The sequence below is a fragment of the Platichthys flesus genome, chromosome 3 (genome assembly GCF_949316205.1).
Source record: "Platichthys flesus chromosome 3, fPlaFle2.1, whole genome shotgun sequence".
Taxonomy (NCBI): domain Eukaryota; kingdom Metazoa; phylum Chordata; class Actinopteri; order Pleuronectiformes; family Pleuronectidae; genus Platichthys; species Platichthys flesus.
Window position 1 is genome coordinate 2604935 of NC_084947.1, and position 15033 is coordinate 2619967.

Sequence of the window (15033 nt, forward strand, 5' to 3'; positions counted from 1 at the left end):
AAGGCAAACAGTGGAGATGACCACCTGATGTCAGATTCACATGAGGTCACTTTCACCTTTTGGTCTAATCTCAATCTAATCAGTCAATCCGTGAGTCTAGAGGCTAACTGATGGTCCATGTTAGAAAAGGACGTCTGCCTGCACTGTCTGCTCGTCCTCTGAAAGATTAAAGATGCAGAAGAGACAGACAAAGGGAGCTGTACCATTGAAACTCGGGGGGGGGGGGGGGGCGCGGAGTAGCCAATAATCTTTAGCTACACAACCAGTTTGAAATGGAACGTATCTCATTTCGTACGTAAATGAGACTTGAGAGAACATTTATACCTAATTTGAAAGGATTCTCTCGTTGTTCCCTTAGGTGTATGGTTCCTAAGCTCAAATTGACCTTGACCTTTGACCTTTAACCACCAACATCTGATCAATTCATCTTTGAGCCCAAATGGACATTTGTACCAAATTTGAACACGATATCCTCGAGGTTTTCTTGGAATATCGTGTTCACAACGATCGGACAAACTATGACACACTCCGGCCTATAGGTGTCGCTGGCGTGGAGGAAACTGTACTCTGTGCACACACACTCGCACACAGACACACACACAAACACACACTTAGCAGCTCACTGACAGCCTCATCAATTTAACTCAGGACCTGAGTGATGGACTGTGATGGCGAGAGATGAAAAATAAAAACAGACCGAGGACGGAGCTGCTCTCGTTCCTCGTGGATGAAGTCACGTTCAAATCAAGGTCGGTGCTTCAGAGCAGCTTCGTTGGTTGAGACGTCTCCATCTTCTCTTCACCAATTAAACAGATCTAATTGACCCCCCCCCCAGCTCCTTCTCTTCTTTGTCACTCCTCCTCAGACCTGCCGTCCTCCTCCTGCCCATCCTCACAAGCTCCTCTGTTTCTCATCTTCTCTAAGCCACTAAAACAAATGTTAGCCTCTTCTTTCATTTTGCTCTTTCCAGCCAATCAGAGTCGGATCATCTGCTTTTCTTTCTTTGTTATTGCTTCCTGTGTTTTTTTCAGATTCCCGTTGTTTATGCCGTTCTGTTCCCTGCTCATCCAATCGTCTGCCTTTAAGCTGGTTTTCAGTTTTTGAAGATAACGCCTCTGACTGATCCTGTGTCTGTGTCTAACTCCCCCGGCAGCACTGTGCTGTTTAGTGTGTTCAACCAATAACCAAGTTAAACTCTCATCATCAAGGTTTCTGCAGCCTTTGCTTCAGTTCAAGGCTCTTCCATATTTAATGGAATTTAAGATTTAAATATCAGGTACGACAGATGTGAAGAAATGTCCAAGGAGCTGAGGAAAGAAAAGCCCTGGAAACACCTCATTATCTCTCAGACTTCTAACAGTAGGTCGATTCATGGCCTGTAGGAGCCCGAAGTTAAATATCAACATCTGAATTTGAGACTTTGTAAGAACCTGGAGAAAAACCTGAATAAAAACAAAACAACCTTTGATTGAACTCTCACAAATCACATCACTCACCATCCCCCAGCCTGGGTACTCATTTCCTGACAGCACTGTCCAGTTGTTTGCTTTTGACTGCTCACTTTGACTGACAGCTGAATATTTTAGGTTTGACACGTCTCGACCTCGGAGCCCACCAGCGACCATCTGACGCCCAATCAGCCTCAGGTGTGGACGTCTGAGCCAAGACGCCATCTTCCTCTCACCGTGTACAGTTTGTTTCATCAAGGGAATCAAACGTTTCTCCTCATAAAACACCACCTGGGACACTTCTTGTGTTTTTGGAGGAGACGTTCACATGGAGTCTCTGTTTCTAGAGGTTGGACGTGACCCTGCTCGCTCCCACTAACCTGGATGTCGATCTCCACGTTGAAGGCCTCGGTCTGGCTGTTGCCGTCGCTGATGTAGAAGCTGAAGACGTCCTGCCCGGCCTCGGCCTTGCGCTTGGCGTCCTGGATGTAGAAGATGTGGTCGGACGTCAGGTCCTCCACAGAGAAAGGAGCGTCGGGCGTGATGACCCGCGAGCCGCCGACTGAGCCCCCTGGGAAAAGGGAAAAGGTTTTTGATTTAAAGGTTGAACTTGTTTTTCCTTACTTTACTAAACTACTTCAGCTGCTTTTATTGTGAAACTCCCAGTCATCCACACACACAGTTTAGCGTGCTGTGACTCAGAGGTCGTGGAGCCTCTCAGGTGGACACACATCAGACCATCGCTCACACAGTCTGACAGCAGAGCTCGTCCCTCTCCGGAGGTCAGAACTGTGTGTCAGTTCTGAAGCCAGGTACCTGCACCCGGAGACTTCTCAGTTTCCAGTCCCTCCACTCGGGGCCGTTCTGTCAGCACCGGGCTCTACAACAGTAAATCAAATCACATCTCCATCATCTGACTGAGACGCGTGTCTGAGCTGAGGACTTCACAGAATCATGATCGCGGGGGGGGGGGAACCAGGAGCTTTTTGGCAGCATCGTTCTGTTTCTGCAGATTTTCTCCTGCCGACAGCTTCATATCTCACTAATGAAAGTTATGGAAGTTTGTATAAACAACAGGAAATTGGTTGTTCAGGGACACGAGTCGAGCCGATAAGGAGCCGACTGTTAATCCAAGACTTCTGTTCACGCTGTTCATGGTGAACGATAATCTATAATAACTCAATTTCACACTTGTTGAATATTTCGGAGAGTTTAAATTGTTCATGTCGCTGTGTTAGATGAATATATAAAACTTTAAAAACTTTGATTCAAAGTTTTTCTGGAGCATATTCATAATGGGTTTTTGAAGAGGACTGTAACAAGTTGAGTAACAATAAATGTAAAGGGTTCATCTTCAGGGGAACAGGAATGTGATCAGTTAATGTTCCACTTTTTATTGTTTTTACATAACTTTCCCGAGAGTAATTTTCTTTTAGACTTCTAAAAAACCATTTTATAAACAGTTTAAGATTTAAGCCCAAAGATCGAGAACAAACTCTCAAATTAAGTTTTCTTCTAGATCAAAACATTAAAGCCATTAAATTATTCAATATTTAAAAAAAGCTGCAGAAAATCACCAAACTGAGTTGATTAGTGAAGCGACAGCAGACGAGCAGCCTCAGTACAGCTGAGTTGTTTCTGCTGAATTATATTAATTATTATTATTATTATTATCTTCAGATGTAATGGAGGCAGATATATTTGTGATGTCTGCTGCTGCAGACAAGCAGCTGGCACCGGTCCTGTCCCTGCACGTCCCCCCTGACTGTCCTTGATGAGGACGCGGGACGCTCGTTGGTATTCAGCACAGTCGGGGTGGGGGTGCCAGGTCTGGGGGGGGGGGGGGGGGGGCCCTCAATGCTTCTGACAACATGCCCAGGCCGTGTGTCCACGTGCACGGGCAGAATAGTATTGACACCCACGCACACATCAAGCATGCATAATGGTGTCTATAAAAACATCATGCATTTACATTTGTATGGGCAGCACAGAGAGAGACACACACACACACACACACACACACATTCTCTAATATCATGAATTTTTATTGCCGGTGCAGATGCGTGTAAAGAGGCTCAGACACATTATGATGCAGAGTTACATCATAAAGTCATAGAGAGAAGTTATGGGTGACGGTCGGTCGGTCCGATCGAGTGTCTCTGACTTCAGAACCGGTTCAGACACGAGCTCTGGATTTAAATACTGATCTCTACGTGATCGCAGCTGTGTCGTTAACTTTGCCGTGTTTTGCATTTGTGTCGTCACGTTAGCATTCGCGTTGTGGATCCTTTATTCAATCATACTGCTTTTATTTAACAGGGTGCAACTTTGAGCCCTTAACCCTGGTAGAATGTTTTTCTGTTATTGTAACACACACACAATCTGCTCATAGGCCCCACCCTCAAGTGTCAATCAAGTAACTATAAACACTTTGGTCCATTCTAAAAAGATATAATCAGATGTTCCATTCTTCTGTGTATATCTCTTTACCTTACTCATCTACATCCCAGCCGGGAGCGGTTCCTCTTACAACTCGTCTCACCTTTTCACATTTTTCCTAAACACTTCCTCTCGGCCGCAGAGTGAAGCTCGGCGGCGCCCGAGCGAGCGTGCAGCACAAAATTGGTTCTTCAACAATTGCTCCATCTGTAGTGGCGGCTCTCTGGCAGTGCTCATCTGCAACATAATCATGCTGTGACAGATGGCGCCGGCGCTGCAGGGAATTCAACCGGCAACGTGCGTGCATGAGTGTGACATCAATAGAAAACGTGGAAATCATTCCGGGTAACGGAGCTGCTGCAATAAACATGAATAAACATGAATATACATGAATATACATGAATATACATGAATACACATGAATACACATGAATACACACGTATCGGAAGATGTGTCGGTCTGAATTTCCCTCGGGATTAATAAAGTATCCATCTATCTACCTATCTAGGTTGTTTAGTTCATGTGGCGCTCGGCCCATCCAAGGAACTTCCTGCCTCTTTTATTTTGAAATGACTCAGCCTGTTAGTTCCCCCCCCCCCCTCCCCCCCATGTTCCACAGGTAGTTCTCACCGATGTTGGTGTTTTCGATGAAGCCGTATTTGGGAGGACTGACGAGCCAAACCAGCAGGTCCTTCCTGGGCGTGTCCAGGTCCGACACGATGATGTGATTGGTGGACAGCTGCACACGCCCACCTTCCTGAACCTGGAGGTTAAGGTTGAAGAAAAACAACCAGAAGATGAGAGAAGCCACAAAACTGACAGAAGCAGTTGTACTTCATTTGCTTCGGTATTTGTTAGTTCAGTGTTTTCTCTCATTGCACATTCCCCCCCCCCCCCCCCACCAGGCTGCCACTGCATCTCTCCAGATGTTTAAATTATTTGCTTTAGTATTTGTTAGTTCAGTGTTTTCTCCTCATCGTTCATTGTGTGTGTTTGTTTCTCTCTCCCACAGATTGTGTTGGCCTCCTGTGTGTTGTGTGTTGTGTGTTGTTCTTTCCAGGTCTCCATAGTCATTTCGTGTTCAGGTCCAATCTGCTCAGCGGCACCTACAGGTTCCTCCTCATCCTCCCTGATCACATTGTTTGACTGATTGTCTATCGTTAATCTATTTTATTTATTACATAATCTGAACACATGATTTTCCTTTATTTTGTTTGATCTCTTTTCCACTAGAGAGTGTTTTAGCCCAGGGGAGGATCTAAGAACAGAAGTTGCTTGAAAAGTCCCTTGAGACACGATTTGTGATTTTGGGAGTATGTCACAAAGGATTCTTTAGTTTGCTCCCTAAATTATCATCATATTATAATATTTTTCACTAACTTCTGACTGACTAAAGTTTTTTTTGTTTGTTGTTTTCAAATTTAATAATCAGTGAAATAAGTCCAAACCCCAGGAGGAAGTCTGAAGGACCAATAAAGCAGGTAAATCATTTCATCTGCCGAGAGGTTTCTACTCGTTCAGCAGCTTCTACCTTAATTATGTTGATTTTATTTTGTTTATTCCCCCAAACAAATCAAGCTGTAATCTGGAGGAACCACCGGGGAAAAAACTGTATTTTTGAAAAATGTCCTTGCTCTGATAAGAATGTATCTTCCCCTCTTCTCCTTACCGAGCGGATGCTTGTACAAAAATACACAGCAAAGGGAAATCCTCCTCTTAATAACTGAGATATTGACCAATGAGGTTTGTCCGACACTAACGAAGGCCTCTGACTGCAAAGGAGGGGGGGGGGGGGATGGAGCTGAGAGTATTTTACTGCATTAAACACTGAACACTGTGTTTTTCATTTAGAATATTTAAGTTAAGTAAATTTCAAACTGCTAATACTTCATGTTCCAACTTCCAATTGGGCTGAACAATAAAAAGTTTCTTATCCCGAAGCCTCGTATTCTGCTTTCCTTAAGAAAGAAATTATTGGTTCTGGCACCAGAAGTTTATTTTAAATTGATTTGTCCTCTGGTGAACACAAAAAAAACAAACACAAACTACACACAAACCTAAATGTGACGGTGTGCGGGGTGGGGGGGGGGTCTGCTTTAAGGACCTTGTTAAAAACCAGCAGAGGAACAGAGGGGAAATAAACGTGAGTAGTTAAAAGTGTTTTATCTCCTGCAGTGTTCAATGAGGTGTAATGTTTTACATCTGGGATTATGTTTAGAAACAGCCTAATATCCCAGAGTAGTGCTTGTGTGTGTGTGTACAGTGTGTGTGTGTGTGTGTGTGTGTGTGTTTGCCTTGAGGCCGCTGCGGACGGTCACCACCGGCGGCTGCCTGGGCGTGGAGGTGATGGTGATGGTGCACATCTGGTTGTCGAGTCGGTTGTTGTCTCCGTCGTACACAACGAAGTGGAAGATGTCGGTCACCGGCTGGCTGCCCGTCTCCAGGGAGGTGATGTACCTGCAGGGGCACGAGTTCAGGGAAACGTCTGTAAGTCTCCTCAGCGTCTGTTTATGTTTTAAAAAACGATAATTCTCCTCTATTGAAAACATAAATATCTGCTCATGCATTGACGGGGGGGGGGGGGGGACTTATCCCGGCTTTGCTTTAGTCCTCCCACAACGAGACGGCTGCTAATCTCTGCAAAGCACTTAATAAAACTGTAATCTCCTCTAATCCCATTTGAATCTCACAAAAACAAATTCTGACGCTTTTGTTTTGGAGGAGCCGGCTGAAGTGACGGCAGAGGATGGAAGACAAGTCCCTGGAGGGCCCCCCCCCCCCCGTGCTGGAGCTAATCAGGGGCTGCGTCATGGACAGGAAGCAGTTGGAACTTTAATCTCAGTGGGGGGGGGCCTCGCTACCTCGTGCAGGTAAAACCAGAGTGACGCTATTTGACGACTCATGGAACCCGACAAACGATTTCCTGATAGTGGTTTGTTTCCTCTCTGCTCTTCCTCCTCCAGCAGGAAGCTGAGGGAACCGAGCCATTCACCATTTTGTCCTGAACTTGTTAAATAAAACATCTGCTTCCTGTGACACGTGCTGTTGGACTGGACTGAAGGAAAACACAATGTGCTGAAGAGGAGGAAATGATCCCAGAGCTTCGGCCTGCTAACGGCCGTTAAAGCTCCTCCATCTCTCACCAAGTGGAATCAACAGCAGATTTCTCCTCCATAAGAGCCTCTTTATTAAAGGCTCAATAATCCTGTCAGCCCCCCCACCAGCCAGCCGCCCTGCAGACATCTCTTGACTGGAGAGCGACTGGTTTTCAATGCGTTACCTTCTCCTCTCCTCTATGGATTCATAATACTACATCGAATATGAATAAACTCATTGTGCCTGCAGGGCCCGGAATAAAGTCACTCCGTTCTTTTCCTCTCAGCGTTATGGAACTTCTAATGGCGTCATGAGGGAGCTGTTAACCCAACGCTTTGAACATTTCTTTATAGATGGAGTAAAAAGGTGCTAATCCCCCCCACCCCCCCACCCCCCCGGCCTCTCCTCTCTGCCGTGAACCTTTATTGCTCAGACAACGATGGCTTCTGGAAACAACTGAGGGTTTTTTGAAAGTCATTTTTTGTTTTATGCTGATATTCTCTTTTTATCAGCCTCTGAAGTCTCATCTGAACCACCAGGGGAAAGTGAAGCCCTGCACTGGAACCGGGGGTTTTACACTTTGGGCTAATTTTTATTGTGTATTTCACAGACTGAGTCGATGACCTCACGTCACAGCGGTCGGTCGTTCACTTTCTCCTCCGGCGTGTTGAGCCCCGGTGTCGTGGCTCGTACCTGATCCGGTGCTGGTTGATGTCCTCCATGCTGAAGGAGGAGTACTCCCTCAGCTCCTGGTGCTCCTGCTGGGACCGGCTCCTGGTCACGATGCCGTACATCGGCACCGACACCAGCTGGATCCGGATCTCCTCGTCCGGGGACTTGAGATCCTACGAGAGACAAAGCAGGAGGCGTCACTCCAGTGTGAATATAAAAGAACATTTATAATAACTTATAATACACAGTTGAGTTCACATATGACTTCTGATGTATCCATGTGACATTAAACCAAATGTTATTGTAAACGTTCTGATGTTTTTTATGCAATAGATAAAAACATATTTGCTTTTGATCATAAAACAACAAAACCTCACATTGTGCACATTCATTCAAAAACACGACTGACATAAAGACCTGTTTGTGTCAGTGGTTCCCAAACTATGGGATGTCCTAATATTGTTTCTTTAGATCAAGTGACACAATTAGAAATAGAGTATTTAGCCATAATTCTCACAAAAGATAAGTAATAAAATATGAAATCAGCTGATTTACTGTCACCACAGAATCAAATCAACTCAATTCATTCTCGTATGGGATAATAGTCATCATTATTTTTGGGTTCAGGGGCTGAGAAGTTTTGGAACCCTCGTGTTAGACGACTTTCATGCATCAGCGTTTTGCTCCAACACAAAACTTACTTCACATTACGAGTTTAAAACTCTAACTTCGACTCACTACGTTTAAAACTTGTCTTTTAACAACATCTGTTTCAAACTCACGGTGTAGGCCAGGTGTGAGCGTCTGACCACCGTGCTGCTCTTCTCGCCCACTTCCAGGGACAGCGAGGTCGCGGGGTCGCGCTGGGGCCCGTCGCCCACTGCTCCCAGCACCTCCACCTGCACCACCGTGGTGGCCATCGAGATGCCATCGCTGACGGAGAAGGTGAGGGAGTCGTCCTGAGAGGAGAGGCCGGCGTGTCGGTAGAGGAGCACGTTACGGGTGACGTCACTGAAGGTGAAGATGTCGCCTGGAGGGACAGAGAGGAGCTGAATGAAGCTGTGTGTGTTAATGTGTGTGTGTGTTTTATCTATTGATCAATGATGTGTAGTGTAACTTCTTCTATAATCGTTCAGGCAAAAAAAGAAATATAACATCAACAAAATAACAAGCGGCAATATTTCCATTTCATGATAAAATGTGTGTGTGTGTAATGTGTGGGTCTTTATGTGTGTGTAATGTCTGGGTCTATGTGTGTGTGTAATGTATGTGTCTATGTGTGTGTGTAATGTGTGTGTCTCACCGTTGGTCATGCCAGTCTGTGTGTTGCCTTCAGTCCTAATCAGCTCTCCGTGCAGGGGAGCTTCCACCAGCTCGAACTCCAGCTCGTCCGGGGCCGTGTCAGCGTCACTTACCGCCAGCTGCTGACCACCTACACACAGACACACACACAGACACACACACACAGGCACACACACACACAGTGGTGTAAAGAAAGAGGGAGCAGAAGGAAAGGGGGAAATTATCAGCCTGTCACTTTTTCTCTGGTATTACTGATCATCACAGAGGAAGGAGCTCATTATCTCACACAGACCAGTGTGTGTGTGTGTCAGTGTATGTGTGTCTGTGTGTGTGTGTGTCTTACCGATGGCAGCCTGTCCTCCCAGGGTGACCTCCAGCAGCGGGTCCAGGACCTGGAACACCGGCGGCTGCTGATGGTTTGACAGCAGCAGGACGGCGAAGTCCAGCTCCGGAGTGGTGTGCTCTCCGTCTGACACTGAGACGCACAATAACACACAAAAGGACACACAAAACGAGGAGAAGACAAGAGAACAAACACACACACACGCACACACAGAGAAAAGTGAGAAGATTAATTTAATATGAAAAGTTGCTCAAACCAGCACATCTGATGGTTATCACCTCCCTCGCCCCTTTTTTCTGAGAACTATTAATTAGAGGAATTAAAAACAATAACACCAGCAACAGGATGTGATTACTGATGACAACAGGGGCTGATATTTAAAATATCTGCAGGAATCAAAACACGGAATCAATTAAGCAAACAGCCCAAACTCTTCATTAGCAGTTCAGGTGGAAACTCCGCTCGTTAACCAGTGAGATTAACGTCTCCACTCGTCACTTTACACTCACACAGGATCCGAACAGGGGGAATAAATAAAAAGGAAAGTACAACAAGCCAATTATCAGGTTGAGATGTGAAAGGAGAGGAAGAGATGGAGAGCGACGGAGAGAAGAGAAGCAGATTTTTATCACGGAGCGATTGTGACTTCACTTTCCTGACGGGGAATTCCCTCCGTTAAGAAGGAGGTTATGTTTTCACCTCCGTTCAGTGGAGGAGGAGCAACTCAAACATCTTACTAAAGTAAAAGTTACAAGGAAGTTAAAGTACCACAACAACTTTTCTACTTGAGTAAAAGTAGGTGCTTGTTTTAAATATATTTCAAGTATTACAAGTAAAAGTACTGCATCAAACTTTAGCAAAATACAATAATACAAACTGTCATATTAATAAAGAACGCTGCTTCTGGAAACACTTTTAATATAGTTTATATATTATACTGATAAGATATATTTAATATACATACCATATATATTTATTTTTAGACTATTAAAGGACAGGGGTGGAAACATAACCTCCTCGGTGGAGTTAATCAACTTGTTTCTGACTTAATCAAAAGTCAAAATCTAAACTACTCATTCAAATCAATGACTCCAGAGATTGAAGGAACTCACAGATGTTTTACATAAGAAGCATTTCACGTTGCTTCAGTGCATCTTCTTTTAATAGGATTCATAAGTAAAGTCCTGATCTGCGTCATAGCCAGCAGAGTTATTCATTAATGATAAAATGTCTTTTGTCTCTTGTTTTTCAAAGAACTGATAAATCCCTTGCAGAATGCAAATCACTCTTTCCCAAGGTCACATCTTTTAATTGATTTTGTCCAGCTTCAGAAAAAGTGAAAGGAAATCTGTTGTTATTTCAATAAAGAAGCAAGAAATTAAATTACAATTTAATGATTCAAGTCTTCACATTCAGTCGAGGACAAATATCAAGTTGAGAGTGGAGTTACTGACGATAACTGCTGTGAACTCACTGTTCACAGCAGCCATTTAAAATCAGAGGTGAAGAAGAAGAGACAGAGGATGAGAGCGTCTGATGTGTGTGTGTGTGTGTTTGTGTGTGTGTGTTTGTATGTGTGTGTGGGCCTCAAGGCCACCCCCCCTGAATACATATAAACAGATATTACTCAAATAGCTCCTGTCGCAGAGAGACAGAGACAGAGAGAGAGAGAGAGAGAGAGACAGAGAGAGAGAGAGAGAGAGAGAGAGAGAGAGAGAGAGAGAGAGAGAGAGAGAGACAGAGAGAGAGTGACAGAGGATCTTCTCATGCAGTAAACACAGGAGACGTGTTTTCATCTCCAGGTTAAAGAGACAGAACAAACAAACAGTTCAGACGTGAAGTGACAACTCTGATCAGAGAGGGAGATGAAACAGAGTGAGGAAGAGGAAGAGGAAGAGAGGAGATAGAAGAGGATCAGAGCCCGATGGATTTATTAAATCAGCCCTTAGGAGACTTTCACAGACATGTCAGACATGCTGATATATCTGTGTATATATATATTTATAAGGCAAAAACGTTGCTTCTGAGGTCACAGTGACCTTTGACCACTAAAATCAATCAATCAATCAGTTCCTCAGTTTCTCTTTGAGACCAAGTGAACGTTTGTAGTGAATCTGAAGTCACAGAAGAAATCACGTGCACAGAAGTAGATGGAAAACGTGAGAACAATCCGAGGGGAGGAAAGAGAAACAGAACATTTCTGGTGATGATTAAAAGAGGGTGCATGGGGGGGGGGCAGGGGGGCAATCAGAAAGAGGTGAAGAGGGGATCAAAAGAGATGACATCATGCTCAGGAAAAGAGATGAGGAGAATGAGGACAAGGACGAGGAAACACAGGAGAGGAGAGAGAGATTGATGTCGGGGACAGGAGATAAGAATGGAGAGAAAAGGGAGGAGAGAAGGAAAAAAGACTGGAAAAGAGATTGAGGGAAGGGGGATGAATGTTGAGGGTGCAGTGATGAAGAGAGAGAAGAGACATCGAGGAGGAAGGGAACAGAGAGAGGGAGCGGAGGAAGAAGAGATTTTTACCTGTGAAATAGACGCTGAGCGACTCCGGCAGACCTGTTGAAAAACGAGAAACAGAGGAAACACTGAGAAACAGAGGATGAGGACAAGAGACGACAGGAAGCTGCCGCGGACGTGAAGAAACTCAGGAGGTGGAGACGATGATTTACTGATTCAAAGCTCCACACGTTCACATGGAGAGACACGGAAGTCGGCTTTGATCTGGTGGAAAATAAGACAGATCTCTGGAAGTGTCTCACGAGCCCTGGAGAGTGTTTTTAAAACTCAGACTTTCAGATGCTCGTCAAGACGCCTGATGAGACCTGAGCCTGGGTTTTATAATCTAGGGCAAAACGACTGAGGCAGAACAGTCACAACTAATTTTATTTATTTCATGACTCAGATATTCTGAATATTGAATCAACAGTGGAGCTGATGACTTTGAGATTTCCCAGTCTTTTTATAAACATCGTACGTGTTTGTTCCAGGTTCAGTTTAAAGAGTTTCCTGAAATTAATCTCATATGATATGTAAAGTTCTGTTTTTTAACCAATTAAAACATCAATTTCAAATATTCGTCTCCATTGATTGACACACAAGCTGTTTCTAGTCCTGATTTGGCAGATGTCAGATACACTACCCAGCATGCATTGCATACTGCTAATAAAGCACAAATTAGGGCAGATCCTGAAAAACCTGTCTTTACATTTTGTTTTTATGTTTAAGCAAATTTGTCTTTGTTCAGAAAAGTCAACATAAATACAACTTATTCTAGAAATCACTGTTAGTTTTGCTTTAAACAAGTTCTGTCGTTTATAAGTATGATTTCTGAAGTGATGTGATTTCCATCATGTTCTCAGAGCTGAGACAAGATGTCACCCACTAAACCCAGTGGGTGACATGTGTGATACTGTGTTTCTAGAACCAGTAGTAGCTCCATGAAGAGTAAACCACATGAGAACGATGTGCTGATGAAATCCACTGGCTTCATGTGTCGGAACCAGTGAGCTACTGGGTTCATGTGTCGGAACCAGGAAGCCACTGGCTTCATGTGCTAGAACCAGGAAGCTACTGGATTCATGTTTCGGAACCAGGATGTTACTGGGTTAATGTGTCGGAACCAGGAAGCTACTGGGTTCATGTGTCAGAACCAGGAAGCTACTGGGTTCATGTGTCGGAACCAGGAAGCCACTGGCTTCATGTGCTAGAACCAGGAAGCTACTGGATTCATGTTTCGGAACCAGGATGTTACTGGGTTAATGTGTCGGAACCAGGAAGCTACTGGGTTCATGTGTCAGAACCAGGAAGCTACTGGGTTCATGTGTCGGAACCAGGAAGCCACTGGGTTCATGTTACGGAACCAGGAAGCTACTGGGTTCATGTGCTGGAACCAGGAAGCCACTGGCTTCATGAGTCGGAACCAGGAAGCCACGGGGTTAATGTGTCGGAACCAGGAAGCCACTGGGTTCATGTGTCTGAACCAGGAAGCCACTGGGTTCCTGTGTTGGAACCAGTGAGCTACTGGGTTCATGTGTCAGAACCAGGAAGCTACTGGGTTCCTGTGTCAGAACCAGGAAGCTACTGGGTTCCTGTGTCGGAAACCAGTGAGCTACTGGGTTCAGAGGCTGGATTAGTTCTTCTGCTCCCACAGGAAGTGTCCCTGTGGCGTGCTGCTCGGCTGCAGATCGATACGCGGCTGCTCGCACTAAACGTTTTCCAGAAATAAACCTGAGCACTGCAGATATTTCACTTTAATTACATTGGATTTTTTTAAAGTGTATAAATCTAAAGACAGTTTAACAACAACGTGATCGTGACGGATGTTTAGCACCGACTCAGATGCTCAGGTTTTAAAACCCTGGAGCCCAAATCCATCAGCTGTGTGTGTGTGTGTGTGTGTGTGTGTGTGTGTCTCACCGATGAAGGAGTACTGGTATAGCTCCTGGAGGTGCGATGGTGCCGTTGGCGGCCGGTAAATGATCTTGCCGTTGTTCACGTCAGCCTGGGAGAAGTGGATCACCGGCGTGTACGGCCGGTCCCGGTGCTCGATCGCCCCTGAACACAGACAGGAAAAATAAGATTTAGAAATATGGCTCAGGGGCAAAGCGACTCTGGAGGTAATCTCAGTTCGGGGGACGGAGTCGGATAATACGACAGTGAAGCACAGAGAGAAAGACATAAAGAAGATTGTTCAGAGAGTTATCGGATTGACAGTGAAAAACAAAAGAAGACACATGTAAAGGAGACGTATGGTTGGTTTCAATGTTTTTTTCCTCTGGTGCATTATTAAGTTGTTTCTTTGATTTTAAAAGTTTGGCAGTTAAAAGTTAAAAAGCTCATTAAACAGAAAGATAATTGGGACCTGGTGAACACAGAAAAATCTGATAATTTCATTTTTAAATTGTTCAGATTAAAGGCTCTTATATATTTTCTTTTTTTTGTGATTTCTGTTCTTTATTAGACGCAAAAAACAATCATATCAACTTCTCTCAGTTTCCTGTATCTGAAGCTTCCATTGTAAAAACACAAACTTTCAGTTTCTGTAAATTTAAAGTTTCCTAGAAAAAATGTACTGACCTCTAAATTTGATTCGCATTAACATTTAACTATAAAAGAAATTGACGATGAAAGGTTCAAATCTGATTTAAGAAAATGAAGCATTGCTGGAGAACGTTTCCGTTTCATGTGAATCCGTCCTCGGCTCCGTTCAGGATGAATTCCACATGAACCTGTCGGACCGTTAGTTGATGAATATGATCCGGTGTAAATCATTTTTCTGCCGTTCATTATGAACAGAGAGCTGGAAATATTACATCCGCCTGTCAGAGGGTTAGGGTCTGTACGGCACAATTCATTCAGCACAAAGGAAATCAACACTTCAGAAAAGTTCAGACAGAAATGAAATTAAACTTAAACTGAATCAGGTTAAAAAAAAAGTTGCTGGTGTCTGTGAACCCTTGAGCAACACATAATTATTAAGTCTTAAATGACTTTTACAAGAATTTAAACCATCGTCTTCTTTTCTATCGTTCGTTTATAATTATCCAGAGAAGATTTTGAAAAGTCTTTGTTGGTTTTCTAAATTTTGAGTGCCATGCTCATGGGCATTAAAGCTTAATAGTGTTTGTGTGTTTGTGTGTGTGTGTGTGTGTGTGTGTGTGTCTGACCTTGTCCTTGTGGTAGAGGTTTAGTGATGTTGTAGATGAGCTTCTCGCTGGGAGTCTCCG

General features: G+C 44.1%; 1 protein-coding gene across 1 annotated transcript in view; it reads right to left on the reverse strand.

Annotated features, from left to right (window-relative positions):
* fras1 (Fraser extracellular matrix complex subunit 1) overlaps nucleotides 1–15033 on the reverse strand; it is a 119350-nt gene that overhangs the window by 24152 nt on the left and 80165 nt on the right. Inside the window, 10 exon segments of the mRNA XM_062380547.1 lie at nucleotides 1829–2019; nucleotides 4519–4651; nucleotides 6183–6345; nucleotides 7678–7829; nucleotides 8439–8686; nucleotides 8960–9088; nucleotides 9302–9433; nucleotides 11831–11863; nucleotides 13724–13861; nucleotides 14974–15033. The exon segment at nucleotides 14974–15033 is cut by the window's right edge and continues 55 nt beyond it. Of these exon segments, the coding sequence (XP_062236531.1) occupies nucleotides 1829–2019; nucleotides 4519–4651; nucleotides 6183–6345; nucleotides 7678–7829; nucleotides 8439–8686; nucleotides 8960–9088; nucleotides 9302–9433; nucleotides 11831–11863; nucleotides 13724–13861; nucleotides 14974–15033 (1379 nt within the window).